We start from the raw sequence: 19,931 nt of genomic DNA, 5'->3' as shown, positions 1-19,931 counted from the left end.
AATTTTGTGTAGTAATTAAGAAGTTCTCAGTTCCTTGGTGTCTTTACTACAAACATTAATCATAAATAAGTAAGTAAACAAATGCAGGTATGTATAGGACTTTTTTGTAATCTTGTTAATATGTACTCAGCTCAAGAGATATTTGGAAAGTTATTTTTTAAATTTTTGTTTATATTTTTAATGCAATTTACCTGTCTTCTAAATATATAAAATGATGTTAATGAAAAGTAGCTAATGGATGGATATGTACATTTGGATACCAAAAATCAAGCTTTCTCTGTAGTGTACTATGATGCACATTATATACATGACCATGTATATTTGTGTTGCTATGTTATTTCGTAATTTCTGTGTATATTAATATACATATTTTCCCTCTAAAATCTAAGAATAATACTGTTTGGAGTGGTTTTTGATCATCAAATATCTTTAAATTACATGTGGGACCCATTAGACCTTGATTGGTAGTTGGGTGCCGCTGGAAGTTTGCTGGCAGGTGGAAGTTTGCTGGGGCCCCTTCGGCTGTGGCTTTCAACAGTTGGGATTAAAATATATATAAATATTTTACTTAATTCTTGAAATATTATCAAATTTTGGATCATTAAATTCTGTGTATAATCATGTTGCATGGAGCATGATGTTAAGTGTGTTCTTTGTCTCTCAGATTCCAAGAATGAGATTCACAAAAAAAGTGGAGGATAGAGTAGCAAGATTTATCTAAGTCAGAAAAGGCCCCCACAGTACTGCTGGCTATTTGTTGGGGGTTTTTAAAGGCATGTGTGATGGCCCCTGGTAGGTGATTAGGTGGAACCTATGTAAATGAAGAATGGAGCAGTCAAGCTCTTTAAGCTCTGGTTGAATAAACCAATCCAAAGTGTATAAGTTTAATCGCTTATTTACATAATTAAGAGGACAGGCTCAACCTTGGGATTTGGTCCTTTAGTTGAATAGAAAGTGCTTGGGATAAGAGTAGATTTTGTGGTTGGCCATTGATAAGGGTAGCTAAGGAAGGGCAATTACTGTTGAGGCTGGCAGAAGTAGCCACAGAATGTTCTCAAAGCCTAGTGTCTCCTTGTAGGATGGCCAGGTCTCTTCTCTCCCACCTCCTCAAAGGCCCTTATTCCTATCTGCCTACAGGTAATCTACCTTTCTGTATTAATCCTACAGCTCTTTAAAGCAAAGCCCCTATCTATAATCCCCTTTTAAACAAATTAGATAAAGTTATACAGCTAATTGACAACAGAACCAGGACAGACACATAGACCTTTTGATTCCAAACCATGCCATTTCTACACTATGATACTTTAATCATGTGACTTAATTACTAATTATTAAAGGAAGTTTAAGATTGGTTGAAAGTATATGGTCTATGAAAGTGAGATTAATTGGATAAAGAGAGGGAAAGGGAGTTGCTGCATTTTTCTTCTCCCACTGGTAATTTTCACATTCCTTACAGAGGAGAATAGATTGGTATAAAAAAAATAGTTGTAAATAATCATAATTCAAAATTAGGCAGTGGTTAATGAAATGATGGTGTAGATCTGCTTAGCCACAAAATACCAAATATCTATTGAATAAAATTACTTGATTTGCACAGTGAATTATTTCCTTAATTTAAGAAAAAAATAGATTAATTGATCTGTATATAAAAATGGAATTTTAATTGGATGCTTTCTTAAAGTGGAATTTTTAAGATTAAACCAAAAATACTTTAAAATACTTCATGTCATTGATTTTAGGCAAGAAGTTCCACATGAGGGCAATTTGGATATAATTTTGCAAGATGCTGCAACTCAATCCCCAGATAACAAACTACAAAATACATCGTTATATGATTCAGAGATCTGGACCACCAAAGACCAAGGAGGACGAAAAGTTGTTGTTCATTTTGTGAAAAATAATGGTATTCTTCCACTTTCAAATGAATGTCTGGTTTTGATAGAAGGTAAGATATTTAAGCTGTTGTTTTTTTAGAATACTGCTTTTACAGATTATTTACTGTTAAATGTATTTTACAGGCCACCTAATACATATAAATGAAAAATACTAGTAATTTAAGTTTCACAAAATTGAATGTTATATTAACTAGATTCAAATATACACACATGTACACACACATTCATCTGAATTACATTTTGAAATTAGACATTAAACCTAAGTATTTATATTCATCCATCTTGTTGGATTCTTGCATGTGATCTTGTCAGTTCCAAACTGATTATTTAGCTGAGTAATAATAGTGAGCTGATTGCTATTGTATAGCTGCTGTTGTCTTGGCCTCTGGATGTCACTGTTGTTTCATAAAAATAGGATGAAAGTCTTGTATTGATATCTAAATCAAGGAAGAGATCATTAAACAAGTAGGAATAACTTGACAGGTTTTAAAAGAAGGAAAATTTGGGGCTGGGTATATACCTAAGTGGTAGAGTGCCTGCCTAGCTTTCATGAGGCCCTGCATTCAATCTCCAGCACCACCAAAAAAAAAAAAAATTAATAAAGTAAAAGAATAAATCTTTATTATGTTTTCTTTTTCATTTTCTTTCCATTTATGTCACATTTTATCTAATATTTTATATATGTAATACAACTTTTCTCAAGACAAGTTTAAAGTTTCATTATTTTCCTTAAAGCTTTTCTTCCTATATAATTTTCCATGATAACTAATTTGCATTGGAGAAATGCTTCCTTCTGTTTTATAATAATAATGATTATATTATTTTTATTGCTGACATTTTTTATTCATAGGAGTAATACTGCTTTTATATGATTTTATAAAGCATATATATATATATATATATATATATATATATGAATATTCCTACAAGCTAAAGTAGAAAAATAAATATAACATCAACAGATGCAGTAAAAACAGCATTTAACAAAACCTAATACTCATTAATGATTTACCTCTATTTCTAATTTGCTGAGAATTTTTGTCATTAATGAATGGTTACTTGAATACATTTTTTAGATTCTATTTCCTGATACTTGTTGTGAGGGTTTTTATATCTGCCTTCATGAGAGATATTAGTTGGTAGTTTTCCTTTCTTGTAATGTCTTTTTCTGAATGAGACAGATATCATTTTTTAAATGTTTGTGTAGAGTTCACTATTGAAATTGGGCCTGATTCTTTTTTTCCCCCTCCTTAGGTTTAGCTATTGGTTCAGTATTTCATAGATAAAGTTTTATTCGGATTATCTGTTTCTCCTTGTGTGAGTTTTGGGAAATTGTTCATCTAAGTTAACAAACTTGTGGGTATAGAGTTGGTAATAATATTCCTATTTTTTCTTTTCAGAGGTATTCCTTTTATTATTAATATGTAGTTTAAAAACTGAATAATTTTAAACTTATTCTGAAACGTAATTCATTTGCAACTTTAATGTTGAGTCATTTTATCATAATATTTATTAATATCTTGAGCATACTATATGCCAAGCACTATACTGCATAGTTTAATATTTTATCTTTAGCTCATAACAATGTCTGTAAGCTATATCTTGTCCCCTTTTTAAACAGATGGGAAACCTGGGACTGAGAAGATGATAAATAGCCTAATTTAAAGAGCTAGTAAATGGGAGAAAAAAACCTCAAACCTGTGTTCATAGTCCAAGATGAATCTTTGTACCCATTATAAATATGTGTCTTTCAGTAAGAATGCCTATAGATATAAACCTTTCTAACACTGCTATTCATACATATAATTTTAAGCATCTTTTATTTGTACTCTTTCGTTTATTCTGCGTATGTTTATTCTGTGCTGGGAACTGTGCTCATCATCACTGGTATTGTAGCAGATAAGACAAAGTGTTTTCTTTTGTGAACTTTATGTAATAATTAATAAAAGTAGTCACATGTGACTCTAAGTACTTTATAAGTATTAACTCATTCAATCTTTATAATGACTTTACAGTATAACAGTATTATAATTCTGTTTTTAAAATGAGGACACTAAACTCTGCTGGGCAAGGTAGTGCATGCCTATAATCCCAGGAGACTGAGGCAGGAGGATTGAGAGTTCAGAGCTAGTCTCAGCAACTTAGCAAGGCACTTAACAACTCAGTGAGACCCTGTCTCTAAATAAAATATTTAAAGAAAGGTTGGGGATGTGGCTCAGTGGTTAAGCATCCCCAGGTAATATCCCCAGTACTACCCCCGCACACCAAAAAAAAAAAAAAAAAAATTCAAGGAAACTAATATACCAAAGTAGCTCAACCAAGGTTATCAAACTCGTGTCAGAGCAGTGTTGGGTAATCCAGTGAAAATGGCCAGGCAGAATGCTCACAGTGTTCTTTGCAATGTTATTTTGCAGGGAACATTCATGGAAAAAGAGTTTGTGAATGGTCGGTCGCTCATTGCAATTTTAAGCAAAGTAGGCAGGGTTAAGTGGGGCTGCGTATAAGTAGCTTTTGACATATGAAGCTTTTAAATAGCTAGCTTCTTAGATTTTGAAATTTAAGCAGTTGTGATCAGTATAATAGAGCAAAAGTATGACTTCTAGCTGACACAGAATTGTGGAAACAAAGATGGGACTGTACAAAATCAAATGCAGCCGAGCTCACTGTTCTTACCAAAAGGGTTAATCATTTATCAGTAATAAACACTCAACAGATTGTTGCAGTCTTATGTTTAACTTCCAGAGTTCTGAAAAAGTTAATTTTGGTAGTTTTTGCTGATGTTCTTGTTACTTTTATGGAAAAAAGTATTTTTGAAGGTCCAGAGGTACTTGCAATTTAACATTACAATTTCTGTCCAATTTTCATGAAATACACAAAGCTGATGTTTAAACATTATGTTCTCTTTCCTTATAGAGAAAAGGAATTATCAATCTAAGTAAAAAGATAATTGGATTTGAGTTGTAAAGATAATGCTGTCTTCCAATAATGGAAAACCATTGAGCATACTGTTTTCTTAGCCAACTTGGTGGTTTTAATGTTTATCCTGTCACAGAATTAGGGGAAGTGTGATAATATTTCCAGGAAAAATGAATAAACACTGTATTTGAGGTCATATGACATAAACTACTCTACATATGTATAGTTAAATTTAATATTGATCTGAAAGCTTAAAAGATTTCAAAATGAAAGTACAGAATAGCTAAAAGATATAGAAGGTAATTATATATTTGATCAGTTTTAGAATTATAGACCTGCACTATCCATTCAGTAGTCATTGAGCCACATTTGTCTACTGTGCATTTGAAACTAAAACACATTGAGATGGGCTGTAAGTATTAAGTATTGTACAGCAGTTTTTGAAGATTTAATGTGAAAAAAATGTAAAATAATTTATTAGTCTTTTTACTGACAATATGTTGAAAATATTTTGGATATGCTATATTAGATGAAATATATTAAAATTTTCATTCTATCTTAATGCAAGTACTAGAAACTTTTAAATGAAGTTTGTGATATATTTCTGTCGGACATACTACTCTGGACAGAGATTGTATGTGAAATCTGGTCAGTCACTTATTTTTGTAAATAAAGTTTTATTAAACTATAGTCATAAAGATATTTTAAACTCAAAACTGTATTTGTTTAGACATTAATAGCAATAAGAAATTTAGTAGTGAGAAACCTATAATACTTTGATTCCCATCTTTGTTCTCTTGGTTATTTGAACCAAGGTGATCCTGGCATAAAGAGCAGTTTATTTAAATTTAAGATGATGGTTGAAATTTCACAAACTTTGTATTTTTAATCAAGTCTCAGCATTAATTTTTTTAATTTTTAAATTTGGGGTACTAATGATTGAACCCAGGACATTTAACTACTAAGTCACATCCCCAGCCCTTTTTATTTTTAATTTTTATTTTGGGACAGAATCTCACTAAGTTGCTGAGGCTGACTTTGAACTCATAATCCTCCTGCCTCAGCCTCCTAAGCCACTGAAATTATAGGCATGTGCCATGGCAATGACTAAGTCCCAACAATTTTGTATAATGTTGTTTTATATATATAGGATTTTTATATAATGTTGTTAATATATAGGATTAATATTTTTTGCCATGAGTGATTAAATCTCTAAATTTATGACTTTATTTTTTTTTCTGTTAATCTCTTTAGTATTTACTTTATCTCATGTGTTACTTAATAAGTATTCCATTTTGCTTTCATTATATAAACCTTATATGGCTTATTTAATAAACCTGGATGGCTAATTTATTCTTTTTTAATAGGAGGTATGCTTGGTGAAATATTTAAACTCTCAAACAAGTTTCATAGTGTAATGCCTGTGAGATCTGGCCCCGAAGACCTGGAACTCCTAGATCTTTCAGCACCATTTCTTATACAAGGAAAAGTGTTTTACTACGGGTATGTTTTTAACCCAGGGAATTTTTGGAATGAAAAACTATATTGTTAGTATTTTGTCCCATGCACTAGTTTATGTTTAGCAGATACTTAGTACTAACTTATCTATACAGATGGTTCCCAACTTACAATGGCTGGAGTGACACACACTCAGTAAATTTTGATTTTTCCCTGGGCTAGTCATATGAGTACAGTACTCCCCTCACAGGGCTGGGCACTGGTAGCAAGCTGGAGTTCTCAGTCAGCTACAAGATCAAGAGGGTAAACAACTAACCCTCTGCAGCGGAACGTGTTGCTAAGCTATATGTTCTCTAGGTTAGATATATTGAATGCATTTTCAGTTTAAGGTATTTTCAACTTAAAATTGGTTTATTAGGATGTAACTTCAAAGTAGATCAAGGATTATCTGTGCTAGATTTTTCTATTCTATTAAGCATTATATATTAAGCACACAGTGTTCAAAGTATAAGCCTACAACATTTTTTTTTCCTCAGACAGATGCAGATACTTATTTTCTTTCACAAGGATTTATATAATAGCTACAGAGAAAATTTCAGTGCTGCAAACTTATAATAAGTGATTGAATTCCAGAATTGCCAGGACATTAGATTAGAAATTTGATTGCACTAAAAATTAGAAGATAAAAGAATGCATTATGATATATAAAGAGATATCTAGGTTTAGAAGGAAAGCATAGAGATAAAAATGCCACCTACTGCTTGAAAAAACAATCACCATGGAAATGTCCTGCTTTGAGACCTTGGATTTTAGGATGGATGCATCTTATACTATGTATTTCTCCTACTCCTAAATTTGTAGCAATTATTAGTCATTGTTAAAAGTGGGTACATCTTGATTTCCATTGAAAAATTATTTACTACAGTTATCATGTTTCCCAGATTGAGAACTTGGAGTCACTGGTAGGCATCCCCCAGGTTCTATCCCCTGTAAGATACATCAAAATGCTTCAGTCATAAAGTGGAACTAATTATTTGCACCATTGAATTAAATGCCTAGGTTAATACTGATTTTTACCTTGATGTGCCCAATATCTTTATATCTCTCATTAGATACATGACCTCAGAGTCATCTTCAAGATTTATCCACCAGTTAATTCAACAATCAAAACCTTTTATGTTCTGTATGTTTCTTCTTGAATGAAATCACTAACATGGGATTTTCCATTTGTTTTGTTTTATGGGTGTGTGAGTCTGTGTTTGTGTGTTCACACACACCTCTTCTCTTTCTTGCCCTTCTTCTGACTTGACTTCCTTGTATAGTGTAATTGACTACTCTTAAACTTGGAAAGCAGATATTAGTTATCAACTCTAGAATGTCATTTGTTAATTTACCAGTATTCTATTTTATAAAAGTTATTTTAAGGATGTCAACTTTTCTCACCACTTTCAGCATGAACCAATACAGAAATTTTGTTTACATGTTAAATTTTAAAGATATTTTTAGATTTTCTATTACTTGAATATCAGCAGCAAAAGCCAACATGTCTTTTAATTGATTTCCTTTTTATCTTTAATTATAAAATAACTTTAACTTACAAAAATATCAAAAAAGTGTCACAACACTTATGTACCCTCTACTTAGATTTAGCATATATTAGCATTTTAGCATTTTTCAGACTTTACATTTAAGAACTGGTATTTTACAGAGAAGAAATATGTCCTTATAACAGACCCTTCTCTAACCCTTTTTTCTCACAAGTAACTATTTTTCCAAACTTGTGTCAGTCCTTCTCATGCATGTTTTGATGCTTCTGTTGTAATATATGAACTTCTTAAGCAGTATATCTTATTATTTTTTGTTTTTTTTAAATGTGTGTAAACAGTTATATACCATGCCTTCTCATGTGCAGCATTTTTAAAATTCAATGTTTTTTTCAAGACTTATCCATGTAGATTGTATAGATTTAGGTTATTTTACTATCTGTACTCTATCAACATATCATGATTATTCATCTATTTCCTATTAATTGGTATATGCTATTTAATTTAAAGATGACAATACTAAATCATCTCCTGTTACACATTTTCTTTGTCATAAAATCATTTCAGTGATCAGGACCAGCAGTTTTGGTTTTTTAGTTTTTTTATATATTTTAGGTATTTTTTAGACTTTTTTTTTTTTTTAGATATATACTGGGATACATACCAGGACATAATCTAAAATGAATTTACTACTATGGGTCCTTGCCAAAAGAGTTTGAAAGTGACTACTAAGTCGTTTACCTAGAACTGGAATTACTGGCTCATAAGATAAGCATATTTTTTGCTGAATTGTTCAATGCTTTTAACAATAAATGGTCTCATCAATAGTATATAAAAATTTCAATTTCTATTATGTTCTCTCCATGCATTGGTGTAAATCTAACTTATAACTTTATTAGACTTCAAATGGTGTCTATGTATTTTCTTGTATTTTCTAGATGATTATTGGGTTTATACAACCCATATGTTTATTGACTGTTTCAGTATTCTGTTTCATCAATTCCAAGTTCACATCTTTTGCCTGCTTTTCTATGTGATTACCACTCTCTTTTTAGTTTAAATTTGTGCATGTGCATGCAACTGCTTGTAAATATTCTTCTATCGTAGAAATACTAATATTTTGTCAGTTACATACTTACAGTGCTATCTATATCTTTCTAATTTCATGGTTTCCTTTGTTTTATGGAGTTTTAAAATGTTAATATAGTCATATTTGCCAAAATGCTTTCCCAAGCCCATAAAAGTTTTTAAAAGCTTTCTTTATGTTGTCTGGACATGATCCTTTTTAAAAAAGATTTAAGCTAATGGTTCAGTGTGTCTCTTTAATGGTTATACATCTTCTAAGTATTTATATTTTGTTAATGAAATATTTCTAGAGAAGTATTCATTTTATTTTTAAGTTTATTGACATACAATGTGTTGATTATATTTTCAAGTTCTTTTTAAATATCTGCTTTGTTGTTGCATCTACTTAATATTGTTTGTATGTGTCTCTTTTTTTCCTTGAGTTTTCTTTGTCAAAACAGCTGACTTTTGTTCATGATCATGCTCTTTATTATTGTACTACTGCTCTTTGTCTTCCTTTACTTCTTTAGGTCTCCTTAGTTTTTCAAACATTCTATATTTAATGCTTGCCTCAACTAATTAATTTTAATATATTTTAACATTTATAATTATAAATTTCCTCCTGAGAATATAGCCATAGATTTATCTCAAGTTTTGATATGTAGTGTTATTCTTGTAACATACTTCTAAATGTCTTATAATTCCTGTGATGTCTTTTTTGACCAAGGAATTATTTAGCTGTGTTTATAACATTTCTCAAATTTGTATTTTAGTTGTTATATTATCATGTATATTTTAGTGAGATTGATTTTTAGCTAAACATTTTGGAACATTTCATAATGTTTCTTTGGGATTTGTTCAGCTTTCTTTATCCTACAATGTGTATGCTTAGATTTGTACATACTCTGTGTTGTAAAAGAATGTACATTCCTTAATAGTTGAGTTAGAGTTTAATATGTCCATTGGATCAGGCTTATTAGTCATAGTAAAAAATTCTGTTTCTTTTGTAATTTTATTGATTTAAACATTTTCTTATAAGATGTGTGTAAACATCCTCTGTGATTTTGAGTGTCTATATTCTGTCACCATTTGCTATATATATTTTGAGGCTCTTTTCTGAGTTCATTTAGTTGAGTATTATTGGTCCTTACAAAAGGAAAACATTTCTAACCATAATTTTTTTTTCCTTAAGGTTTGTTTTTGCTAATATTTTTTATTGTTTTCAACTTTTTTTTAGTATCTAATTCTGTTTTCAAGTTTGTGTCATCCAATTTTAATATGTCACTTATAAATTGTTTAGTTATCATTAGCAGATGAATTTAAATACATTTTAATTATTAGTATGTAGTATATATCTTTTCATTTTTATTATTTTCTACTTAGCATATTTTTAGTATATTTTTACTTTCTTTAAAAATGTTTCAAGTCTTTTTGTTGAATTGATTTTCTTAAATGTTCCAAATTTTGTCCTTTTTCACCTTTTACTGATTTGGAATTAATGAGTTCTCTTATTTTGACTTATTTCCTTAAATCTTTAATTAGTATACTTGCTTTATCAGTGTCACAATCTAATTAATATTTCAGTCTCCTATTTTAGACAATATTATTATTTCATTCAGCTGTCTTTTTAGTTAAGAATCATTTATGTATTTGATGATTAGGTGGTAAAATTTAATACAGTTACCCTCTTTGCCCCAAACTGAAAATAAAAGGAATCTTTTGAATTTGTGAATTTTTGTTTTTATTCAAGTATATTTTTTTATCATATGTCATAAATATATGATGATGTGTGATTGAAAAAGGAATTACTCAAACTTAAAATATATGGTATATAAGCAAAACAAAATGTCTATTCTAAATAGTGTACAACTTTAGTAGTAACATAAGTTTAGATATTTTTACATTTTAAAAGAGAACTGTAGTATTAGGCATCATAAACTATAAACCTCTATATGTGATTATTTGAAATTTAATTAGTATTTTTTTATTTTTTTTAGTATCTAATCCTGACTGCTTGCTATAAAATCAAAAGAATTCTTAGAAATTATCTCTTTCAATTTTTTAATATTATGAAATTAAGAGTCAAATTAATTAATGTTTGGCATCTGGAATTCATTCCTCAGTTCTCAAAGTAGAGTTGCTTAATTTTGATCCCCATGTATCTTTTTTATTGCTTTTATGTTAAAAAAAAAAAGCCTTATTTTTTGTTAATGCCCTTTTGAAATAAGTACATTACAATATAGGTAGTACAGTACTCTTCTGTTTAATAATTTACCTTCTAAACTTATATGTACTTAAGCAGCAGAAATGTTATAATAATAATTAAATTACTTTTAAATATTTACAACTTTTTCTTTTATTAATTTCAGATGTAAACAGTGTTCTAGTTTGAGACCCATACAAAATCTAAATTCTGTTATCGATAAAACATCATGGATTCCTTCTTCGGTGGCAGAAGGTTAGCTAAATTTCTATGTCGTACAGTTTTAACTATTCCTGTATAAGATCATCTCACTGATGTATATTTTAGCATTTGTGGATATAAAAGGCAGAACTAGGTTAACTTTTTTTAAGTGAAATCATTTACAGTGATTTTATTAAAATATAGTCTACATGTTTAATACATTTGCAGGTACATTTCAAGTGTCGTCCTATATTTTTCATCATAAAGCAAATTTTGATTATCAATAATTTGTTTTCTCCTTAGTCATTGATCATAAATACAAGTTCTGCAAAATCACTTCAGCTCTTAAGTGCTTTGGAATTGGAAAGGGTTTTAGAGCAATTACAACTTTCTCCCAATACAAGAATCTTTTCATATTGAATTCTTAACTATGGTCATCCAGCCTTTGTTTAAGTCTTTCAATGGCAGGGTACTCATTACGTTTCAAGGCAGCCTATACTAGATACTTTTGCAGGGAAGGGGGCAGTATACAGGGGATTGAACTCAGGGGCACTTGACCACTGAGCCACATCCCCATGCCTGTTTTGTATTTAATTTAGAGACAGGGTCTCACGGAGTTGCTTAGCACCTCACTTTTGCTGAGGCTGACTTTGAACTTGGAATCCTCCTGAGCCATTGGGATTACATGCAGCACCACTGCACCCGGTTTAGACACTTTTAACATTGAAGCAAAATCTCCCTACCTAGAACTTTTAATATGTACCGTTCAGTCTACTAGAATTATTGAGCATGTCTATTTCCTATTCTGTAAGATAAACAGACTTAGTACATATGAAGATATTTGTCAGGCCTCTGGAATCTTATTTCTTCAAGCAGGCACCCTCATTTTCTCTAGTACTTCTCCACATGTCTTACTATTTTGTTTTTCCTCCTCAGTAAACATTCTACTTTGCCAAAGTTCTTAACTGGGGTTTGGCATTCAAAGCTGGATGCAGGATTGCTGACATCTGGCCAATTTCAAATATAATGAAAGTTTTAGCTTCTCTAAAACTGGACACTTAGCTTTTACTAGCCAAATTTTTAGTGATTAGATATTTATTTCTATACCTAGTTGTATGTTGTTCCTTTTGTAATACAGATGTATGATATTGTTATCTCATATTTTGTTTGTGTTCTAGTGAAATTCCATATTGTTTTCCTTTGAACTTCTTGATGTCATGCTTGGTCTTCCCATCATTCTTTTTGTTGTTTTGTTTGTTTGTTTGTTTTGGCAGTACTGGAAATTGAACACAGGGCCTTAAGGACATGCTGAGCTACATTCCCCTACCCTTTAGTTTCTTTGTTTCATTCATTCATTCAGACAAGGTCTCACTCAGTTGTCCAGGATGACCTCAAACTTCTGATCCTTTTGCTTCAGCCTCCTGAGTAGTTTGAATTATTGGCAGGAGCCACTGTACTGACTTCTATCATATTTTTAATGCAATTTTTTGCTTGTTTTTGTAGATCTTCTGCATAAGTTTTAAGTTGTTCCTTCTTGGTTTTAGTTCACTATTCTAACTTATTTGAGACCTTTTGAAACCTGAAAATCAATTCCTCTGTAATAATAATATCTATTACATGCTTAAATTCATGTCTGTGTGCCCTAATTTATTATTTGCCTACTTGATTAGTACAGTTAGTCCTACAGTTTAAATATGGGTTCGGTAGATGGAAGCTAAGGTATGTAAGCATATTGAGTATCTTTCATTTCCATATACAAACATCATTTTGTGGCTTTAATATCTTTCTTATTCTCATCTTTTCATCATGATGAAATCCCAGATTCTGAGATTTTTGTTAATTCAATCAGATAACATTCCTTAAAAAATAATAAGCGATCCCTTATACTTACAATACAAACAGGAGTAGCATGTTAAAAAAAAGAACTTCATTCTATTTTTTTAATCCTGCTATTTTAGTTTAATTTTCAGAAGACTAAATGCAGTGTGTTACAATTTATGAAATGCTTTATGATTTATACTTTATGATATCTCATTTTAAAGATACATTATAAAAATGATTAAGGAAAGATTCCATTGCTGTAATATCATAAGACATTATCCCTGTGTAAGTACTGTGGAATGTTCCAGATTAAACCTGCTAAATAAACTTAATATTTTGCTTTTAGAGAGCAAAAGTTGAATCTGAAAGTTTCTTTATCTCTTGAAGTATTTTAGTAAACAATATTTATAGGTTAATACATAATAAAACAAGTTTGACTTTTCCTTGATAATAAGGAATAGCAAACTCATGGGTTGTTTTTGTTCATTTTTTTCCTTCACTAGTACTGGGTATTGTACCCCTTGAGTATGTATTTGTTATGACATTTACTTTTGATGATGGAACTGGAGTATTAGAAGCTTATCTCAAGGATTCAGTAAGTAACAAAGCTGATAATGACATTTCCATCTAAAAGAAAAATTTTTTTAATTGTAATACACTTATACATACCTATTTTATTCCTAAAATTTTTAAGGCAACGTGAAAGTTTAAATAAAATATAAGCTTGTACATCTTTAAGTTGTGTATGTATCTCTCTTTTGATTTGATATTATAAATCTTGATATTTGAAAAATGAAAAAATGGGAATAGAAATTTGAAGAGTCATTGTCTATATCATGCTTAAGTTGAACTGCAAGTCCAAAAATCAGAAGTATGGCCACACTATATAAGCATTATTTATAGTAAGTGTTTCACCATACTTTGTAAGCCTCCACATTTCATATTAGAAGAAATATAGCTACTTTGATAAGGAGGTAGACACTGTGTAAAGCTGTAGAGCATTCATATGCCCATCCTCACTTCTGATATTTCTAAAGTTCAGAAGTCTCCACGGCCATCTTTAGTTTTCATAATTCACAAGAAACCCTTGGAACTCACTGAAAACTATTGTAGTCCAAATATAGAACTACGTAGCAGAGGATGTAGATTGAAATCAACCAAAAATGGAGATTACATAGTTTCTGAAAGTTCCAAACATGGAACTTAGAGTCATCCTGTCCCCATGAAATTGTGAACTGTGTTACTTTTCCTGCAACAGTGTAACTATATAGTGGAGTATTGCTAACCAGGGAATCTGAATGAGTCTTGATGTCAAAAATGTTTATTGTGACTCCATCACCTTGGCATGGTTGACTGCCCATGTGACTGATTTGAGTCATCATCAAGCTGATAATGCATACCCTAAACTTTCCATGTGAATCACATTGTTAGACTATTCAGAATGACCCAACCCCCACCCCGGGCAAACAAAGTCTTCCTCCTATCAGGTGTGCCACTAAGTTTAGACATTACCCCACAGGCTAAGGGCTTAATTAAGGTAAGGTTAAACTTCTTACTAAACATCTTGAACATGAGGTTAGTTTGAGAGAAGACATTTTAATCCTACTTTCACAACTCATTAGCCATTTATTAAATAAATACTTAATAATAACTTGTGCACCGAGTCCTTTTCAGTGTGATAAGGATACAGCAGTGACCAAAATAAGCAAACTTACAACCTAGTAGAGAGGAGAAAAAATAAATGCATACTATGTTATGTTCTTTTAAACTTAACACTAGATTTTGTATTCTCGTGTACAGAGAATCATCCGTTTATTTTTTATCATCATCATTAAGTCAGAGTAACCTAACTTGATTTTATATATATATATATATAAATATATATATATATATAAATATATATATATATATATATCACAAAGTTCTTTTAACATTAAAGAAGTGTAAGCAGATTTTAAAGATCAGCACTCTAATTTATGAATTCTATAATCTTGATAAAGTGAAAATGATCCTAGATTATTTCAGTATATTAGGTAATGTTAAAATACTTTCATATTAATTATGATTAAAAAGATTAATATTTTATTTTTCATTCTGTCATAATTTTTTTTCTTTTTTTTTATTGTTGGTTGTTCAAAACATTACATAGTTCTTGATATATCATATTTCACACTTTGATTCAAGTGGCTGTCATAATTTTTTAAAGGAAAAATTCTTCCAGATTCCAGCATCAGAAATCTTAATTGATGATGACCTTCAAAAAAATATGGATATGATCATGGATATGTTTTGCCCTTCAGGGATAAAAATTGGTAGGTAACAATATTTTGACAATCCCTTTCTTTCTTATTCTTATTCTTTTTTTTCAGGGCTGAGACTCAGGGCCTTGCACATGCTAAGCAAGCGGTCTCTCCCTGAGCCAAATCCCTAACCCTCCTTTCTTTCTTATTCTTGAAAGAGCATCTAGCATATATCTAATCTGCAGACAGTTAGAAATATGAAAGCTTTGAATTCAAATGAATTGTTAAATAGTAATTACTATATTATCCACCTCTTGATGAGACAGAGATAGAGAAGGTATAAATGAAATATTTATATAATATTTTATAAGTAATTTGAAATGTAGTAAAAGGGAGGCTGTTTTGATCATAACCACTTTTTTGCAGGTAATGGGTAGTGGGGTTTGAACTCAGTGGCACTCAACCATTGAGCCACATCCCTAGCCCTGTCTTGTATTTTATTTAGAGACAGGGTCTCACTGAGTTGCTTAGCACCTCACTTTTGCTGAGGCTGGCTTTGAACTCACAATCTTCCTGCCTCAACCTCCTGAGCTCTGGGATTATAAGTGTGTGCCACCACGCCCGGCTGATAAGCACATTTGATACAAAGTTTGTGCATATACACATTTAGGTTGAAATTATACCAAATTTTGATGTTAAACATTTTCTATAATAAACTCTACTTAGGCATTTAATTCATTGGTAGATTTTTCTATTTATTGATAATTAGCTTCAGATTATACAAGTTTTCTTTTTTTATTTTTTTTATGAACTTTAGTTATTTTTCATATAAGCATTTGATTGATCAACTAGGTTTTCTTAAGATTAAATTGTATGGATTATACCTACTGCCAGGGTTTTCCTTCTGAGGCTTTTATTTCTATTTATATTGAAACTTGCAGATCTAAATCATTTTAAGACAATTTGATTATTCCAAATATTTTTATCACTAAGGAATTTTACCTGCTGTAGATCTAACTGTTGTTGGTTTAATTTTTATGGATTACTTTTAATCACTATACTTTTCTCTGGTTAATCTGCATCTGTGACAGTTCCAAAGAGATAGTTTTGTTCATCTCAAACAAAGTTTATCTTCTTCAGTTTTATTTGTTGTCTGTTTTTATTTGTGTTGGTTATTTGAGTTATTTGGATAGATTTCTGGAAGCAAAACTCCCGTGTCAAAAAATAAAACATGGACCTTGTAGCTTTTGATACATACTGCAAGATTGTTCTTTAAAAATATTTTATCTATTCACAGTTCTATCAGCAGTGTAGGACAGTGTCAGTTTCACTTTACCCTTGCCAAAATTAAGTACTTTATTAAATATCTTTCACTCTTGAACTTGAAGAAACATATGCAATTTTTCTAGAAGTTACAAATAAACTTATCATGATAATAAACAAAGCTTAGAAATGGCATCTGTGGCTGCCAGTATTGCTTGAGCTCCATATCTGCTACCTGATGTGAGTCCAGCTTGGCAAATGTAAGGGCTGGAAGTAATTTGAAGTTCAGGCTCTATTTCTTTTAATCATTTAAGGAAAAAAATTAAACAGTATGTGGGTTATCACTAAGTAGTCAGCAGAGGAAAACAGAAAAAAAATTGGTTTACTACTTTTGATATCAAGCATTTTGAAATGACACAGATTTAATCAGTTTCTTCTGCTGTTGGGAAAAAAATAGACACAATTACCAATTATTTGTTTAATGTTAATGGTTAATTTGGTTATGTATAGTCTTAATGGTTAAATAGTGTTTTATTGTTGTTGTGTGTTTGTTTGTAGATGCATATCCATGGTTGGAATGTTTCATCAGATCTTACAGTGTCACAAATGGAATGGAGCAGCAAATTTGCTATCAAATTTTTGACACCACAGTTGCAGAAGATCTTATCTAATATTGCCATTCAACTTAGCCTAAGTAAAATATCGTAAATTAAAAAGCAAAAGTTACTGCTTTTTATGAAGTTCTTGCAAAACAAGGAAGACATTTGGCTGTTACTCAAATAACAGTCACATTTTCATTCTTACTACTATTTTAGATTTTTTTAAATAGACATTTTGTGATCTTAACACCTTCTTTTGAGTATGTTAAAATGTGCTTGTTGCTCAAAATATCCACATGATGACTGCCAGGGACATAAAAGGAAAATTGAATAAATAAAGACTAGTCTTTCATTTGATTTTTGCAGTCCTTGCAGAGAAGCCTGTTTTATTACCCTAAACTAAAAATCAGTTTTTCTATGGCATTTTTCATGTATCAACCACTGATTTCTGTGCTGTATACCATTCCTTAATGAGCTTCTTATCCTACCTGATTTTTGTATCAGCAGCCTTGATTATGTTAATATGGGTGTGAGATTAGGAAATATCCTTACCTTCAGTCTCAGCTTTCACTAAATGCAAGCTATTGGTTTTATTTTGATTTGTTTTTGTACAGAGAGATCCGCTTAACCAAGTTCTGCTTAAAGAAGTGTTTGTCAGCGTGAACCACAATTCAGTAAAAGTGTGATTTACTTTAACTGCATTTAACAAAATGCTTTATTTCAGTTGTGATATTGATCATTTTTGAGTAAATCCATTTCTTTAGACCTGAATTATGTGTCTTGATTGCTTGTTTCTCTCCATGATACTAAAACATTTTCTATTCCACACCAACATAATAAAGTGATCAGATTAATGTTAATGACTTATTTATATTATATACATTTTCAATAGTATTATGTAAAATATACACATATTAGAGGTTTTAACTAATTGAATGTGATGTTAACTCAGTATAATAGTCTGCTTTTTACCTGACACTATTTGTCAAGTGTAAAATCATGAATATTTAATTTCATACAAATATTCCCATGTATTTGTACGTATGGATAGATTTGTCTATTTGCTAATGACTGACAAATACCTGTCTGCCTAGTTCAGTATTAGTGAAGAATAAATAAATGCACACATTTCATTGGTTTTATTTATTTGCTGTACATTGAATGGTAGCATGATAATGATGAGGCAAAGAATCGAAGCAACATAGTAGATACTAGGCACTATATACCAGGCACTATTTAGCATTTAACATGTCTTTGAACCCCTGAACAGTGCATTTTTTTTTAATAAGAAAACTTGAATCCTGATAGATTGGAGTCAGTATTTGTGTTTTATTATCTATTTAGAGCCTTTACTGCTAACCACTCCAGTATTCTGAAACAAAAGATACCATGGGCTATTCTGCATTAAATCCTGCTTTTAAATACCTAAAATAGAAGTAGATTATAAAAGAAGTCAGTGTACTTTCCTGAACTCTCAAGAGGCTTTTGATACCTTGTTGGCAAAAGGCATTGGATACATTAACACATTTCTATACCTAGTTACAAATTCCATGTTTTAAACAGTGAGAGACTCCTGACCAGTGTTGCTGTTTTAGAGATACAAACTCTTGGTTCAAAACATCCTCAGGGAAAATACTTTAAAACCCTACAATTGAACGGATGTATTTCAGTACTGCTGATATGCTAGGGATATAAAGGTGGGGTAGACATTTTCTCTTCCTTCAGGAAACACCCAGTCTAAAAGAGTAGGGTCCAAATGTTGTCATGTGTTTACACGGTGAACCTATGTGTTCTCCCATTTTACAAAGGAAAATTCTCCCCATGAATATTTATGATTAAAGGTCATTTCTCTCATTCTTTTTTTGTTTTATGTAAACCATTACATTAACATGACTTCTTATAGTTTGTTGTGGAGTTTTGTTTTACCTTTTCTGTTTGAAAAAGAAGAGTTTCATTGATACCTAGTATTTATCCAGCAGTGATGTGTACATTACCCTAATCAGGAACTGCTGGGAGCCATCAGCCAAGTAGGTATGACAAATTCCTTGCCAGCTTACTCCCATGCTGTCTAGTGGAAGGACTTCTGTAAGGTGACCTTGCTCAAGGACCAGGGCAGGATCCATGTTTAGGGTGTTCCCCCTTTAGAATAGGGCGGTTTAGCATAATAGGAGATTAGGGTGTTCCCCCTTTAGAATAGGGCAGTTTAGCATAATAGGAGATTAGGGTGTTCCCCCTTTAGAATAGGGTGTATCCTGCTGCTGAGTCCCTCTTGAGTTCTTAGGGGCAGACAGTATATTTTGGGAGAAAGAAGCCCATGCGGGGTGGATTTGGGAGAGAGTGGATTTGGGCAGAGAACGTGGATTCCCCCAGAGCGTGTTTGTAGACGGCCGGTGTGAGTTCGGGAATAAAGAATTGCTGTTTGAATCTACAAGCTGTGTGGAGACTCGTGATTTGTGCCCAGCCAGAGACTGCGGCATCTGGTGGCCCGTACAGGGAACGTCTGAAACTTGGAGGTAAGTGAAATTGCTCGCCCCTGAGGGAAAGCGAGAGAATGGGTGACCATTTCAAAAAACAATGTGTTCTTCTTTTGATTTATTTTGTTTTTCTTTCAAGCTGCCTATCCCTAGAAATTTCTCAGGCAAACTGGAAAAAATGGTTGACTAAAGGCTTGAAGTTTGTCGGCCCTGAGGAAGAGAAAATTGATACAATGATTTTTTATTCCGTTT

General features: G+C 31.4%; 1 protein-coding gene across 11 annotated transcripts in view; it reads left to right on the top strand.

Annotated features, from left to right (window-relative positions):
• Pot1 (protection of telomeres 1) overlaps nucleotides 1–18,047 on the top strand; it is a 104,718-nt gene extending 86,671 nt beyond the window's left edge. For 9 of the 11 annotated variants that reach the window (XM_076862006.1, XM_076862062.1, XM_076862069.1 and 6 more), the window contains 6 exons: nucleotides 1,740–1,945; nucleotides 6,179–6,314; nucleotides 11,248–11,336; nucleotides 13,607–13,698; nucleotides 15,253–15,415; nucleotides 17,165–18,047. In XM_076862006.1, the coding sequence (XP_076718121.1) occupies nucleotides 1,740–1,945; nucleotides 6,179–6,314; nucleotides 11,248–11,336; nucleotides 13,607–13,698; nucleotides 15,253–15,415; nucleotides 17,165–17,277 (799 nt within the window). In that variant the 3' untranslated portion in view covers nucleotides 17,278–18,047. The remainder of the gene's footprint in view (nucleotides 1–1,739; nucleotides 1,946–6,178; nucleotides 6,315–11,247; nucleotides 11,337–13,606; nucleotides 13,699–15,252; nucleotides 15,416–17,164) is intronic. The other 2 variants (XM_076862094.1, XM_076862087.1) reach the window with 2 other exon arrangements.
• The last annotated feature ends 1,884 nt before the right edge of the window (nucleotides 18,048–19,931 follow it).

Source organism: Callospermophilus lateralis, chromosome 1 (genome assembly GCF_048772815.1).
Source record: "Callospermophilus lateralis isolate mCalLat2 chromosome 1, mCalLat2.hap1, whole genome shotgun sequence".
NCBI classification, from domain to species: Eukaryota; Metazoa; Chordata; class Mammalia; order Rodentia; family Sciuridae; genus Callospermophilus; species Callospermophilus lateralis.
The sequence above is the reverse complement of the archived record's forward strand: the minus strand, read 5'-3'. Positions and strand labels throughout refer to the sequence as shown.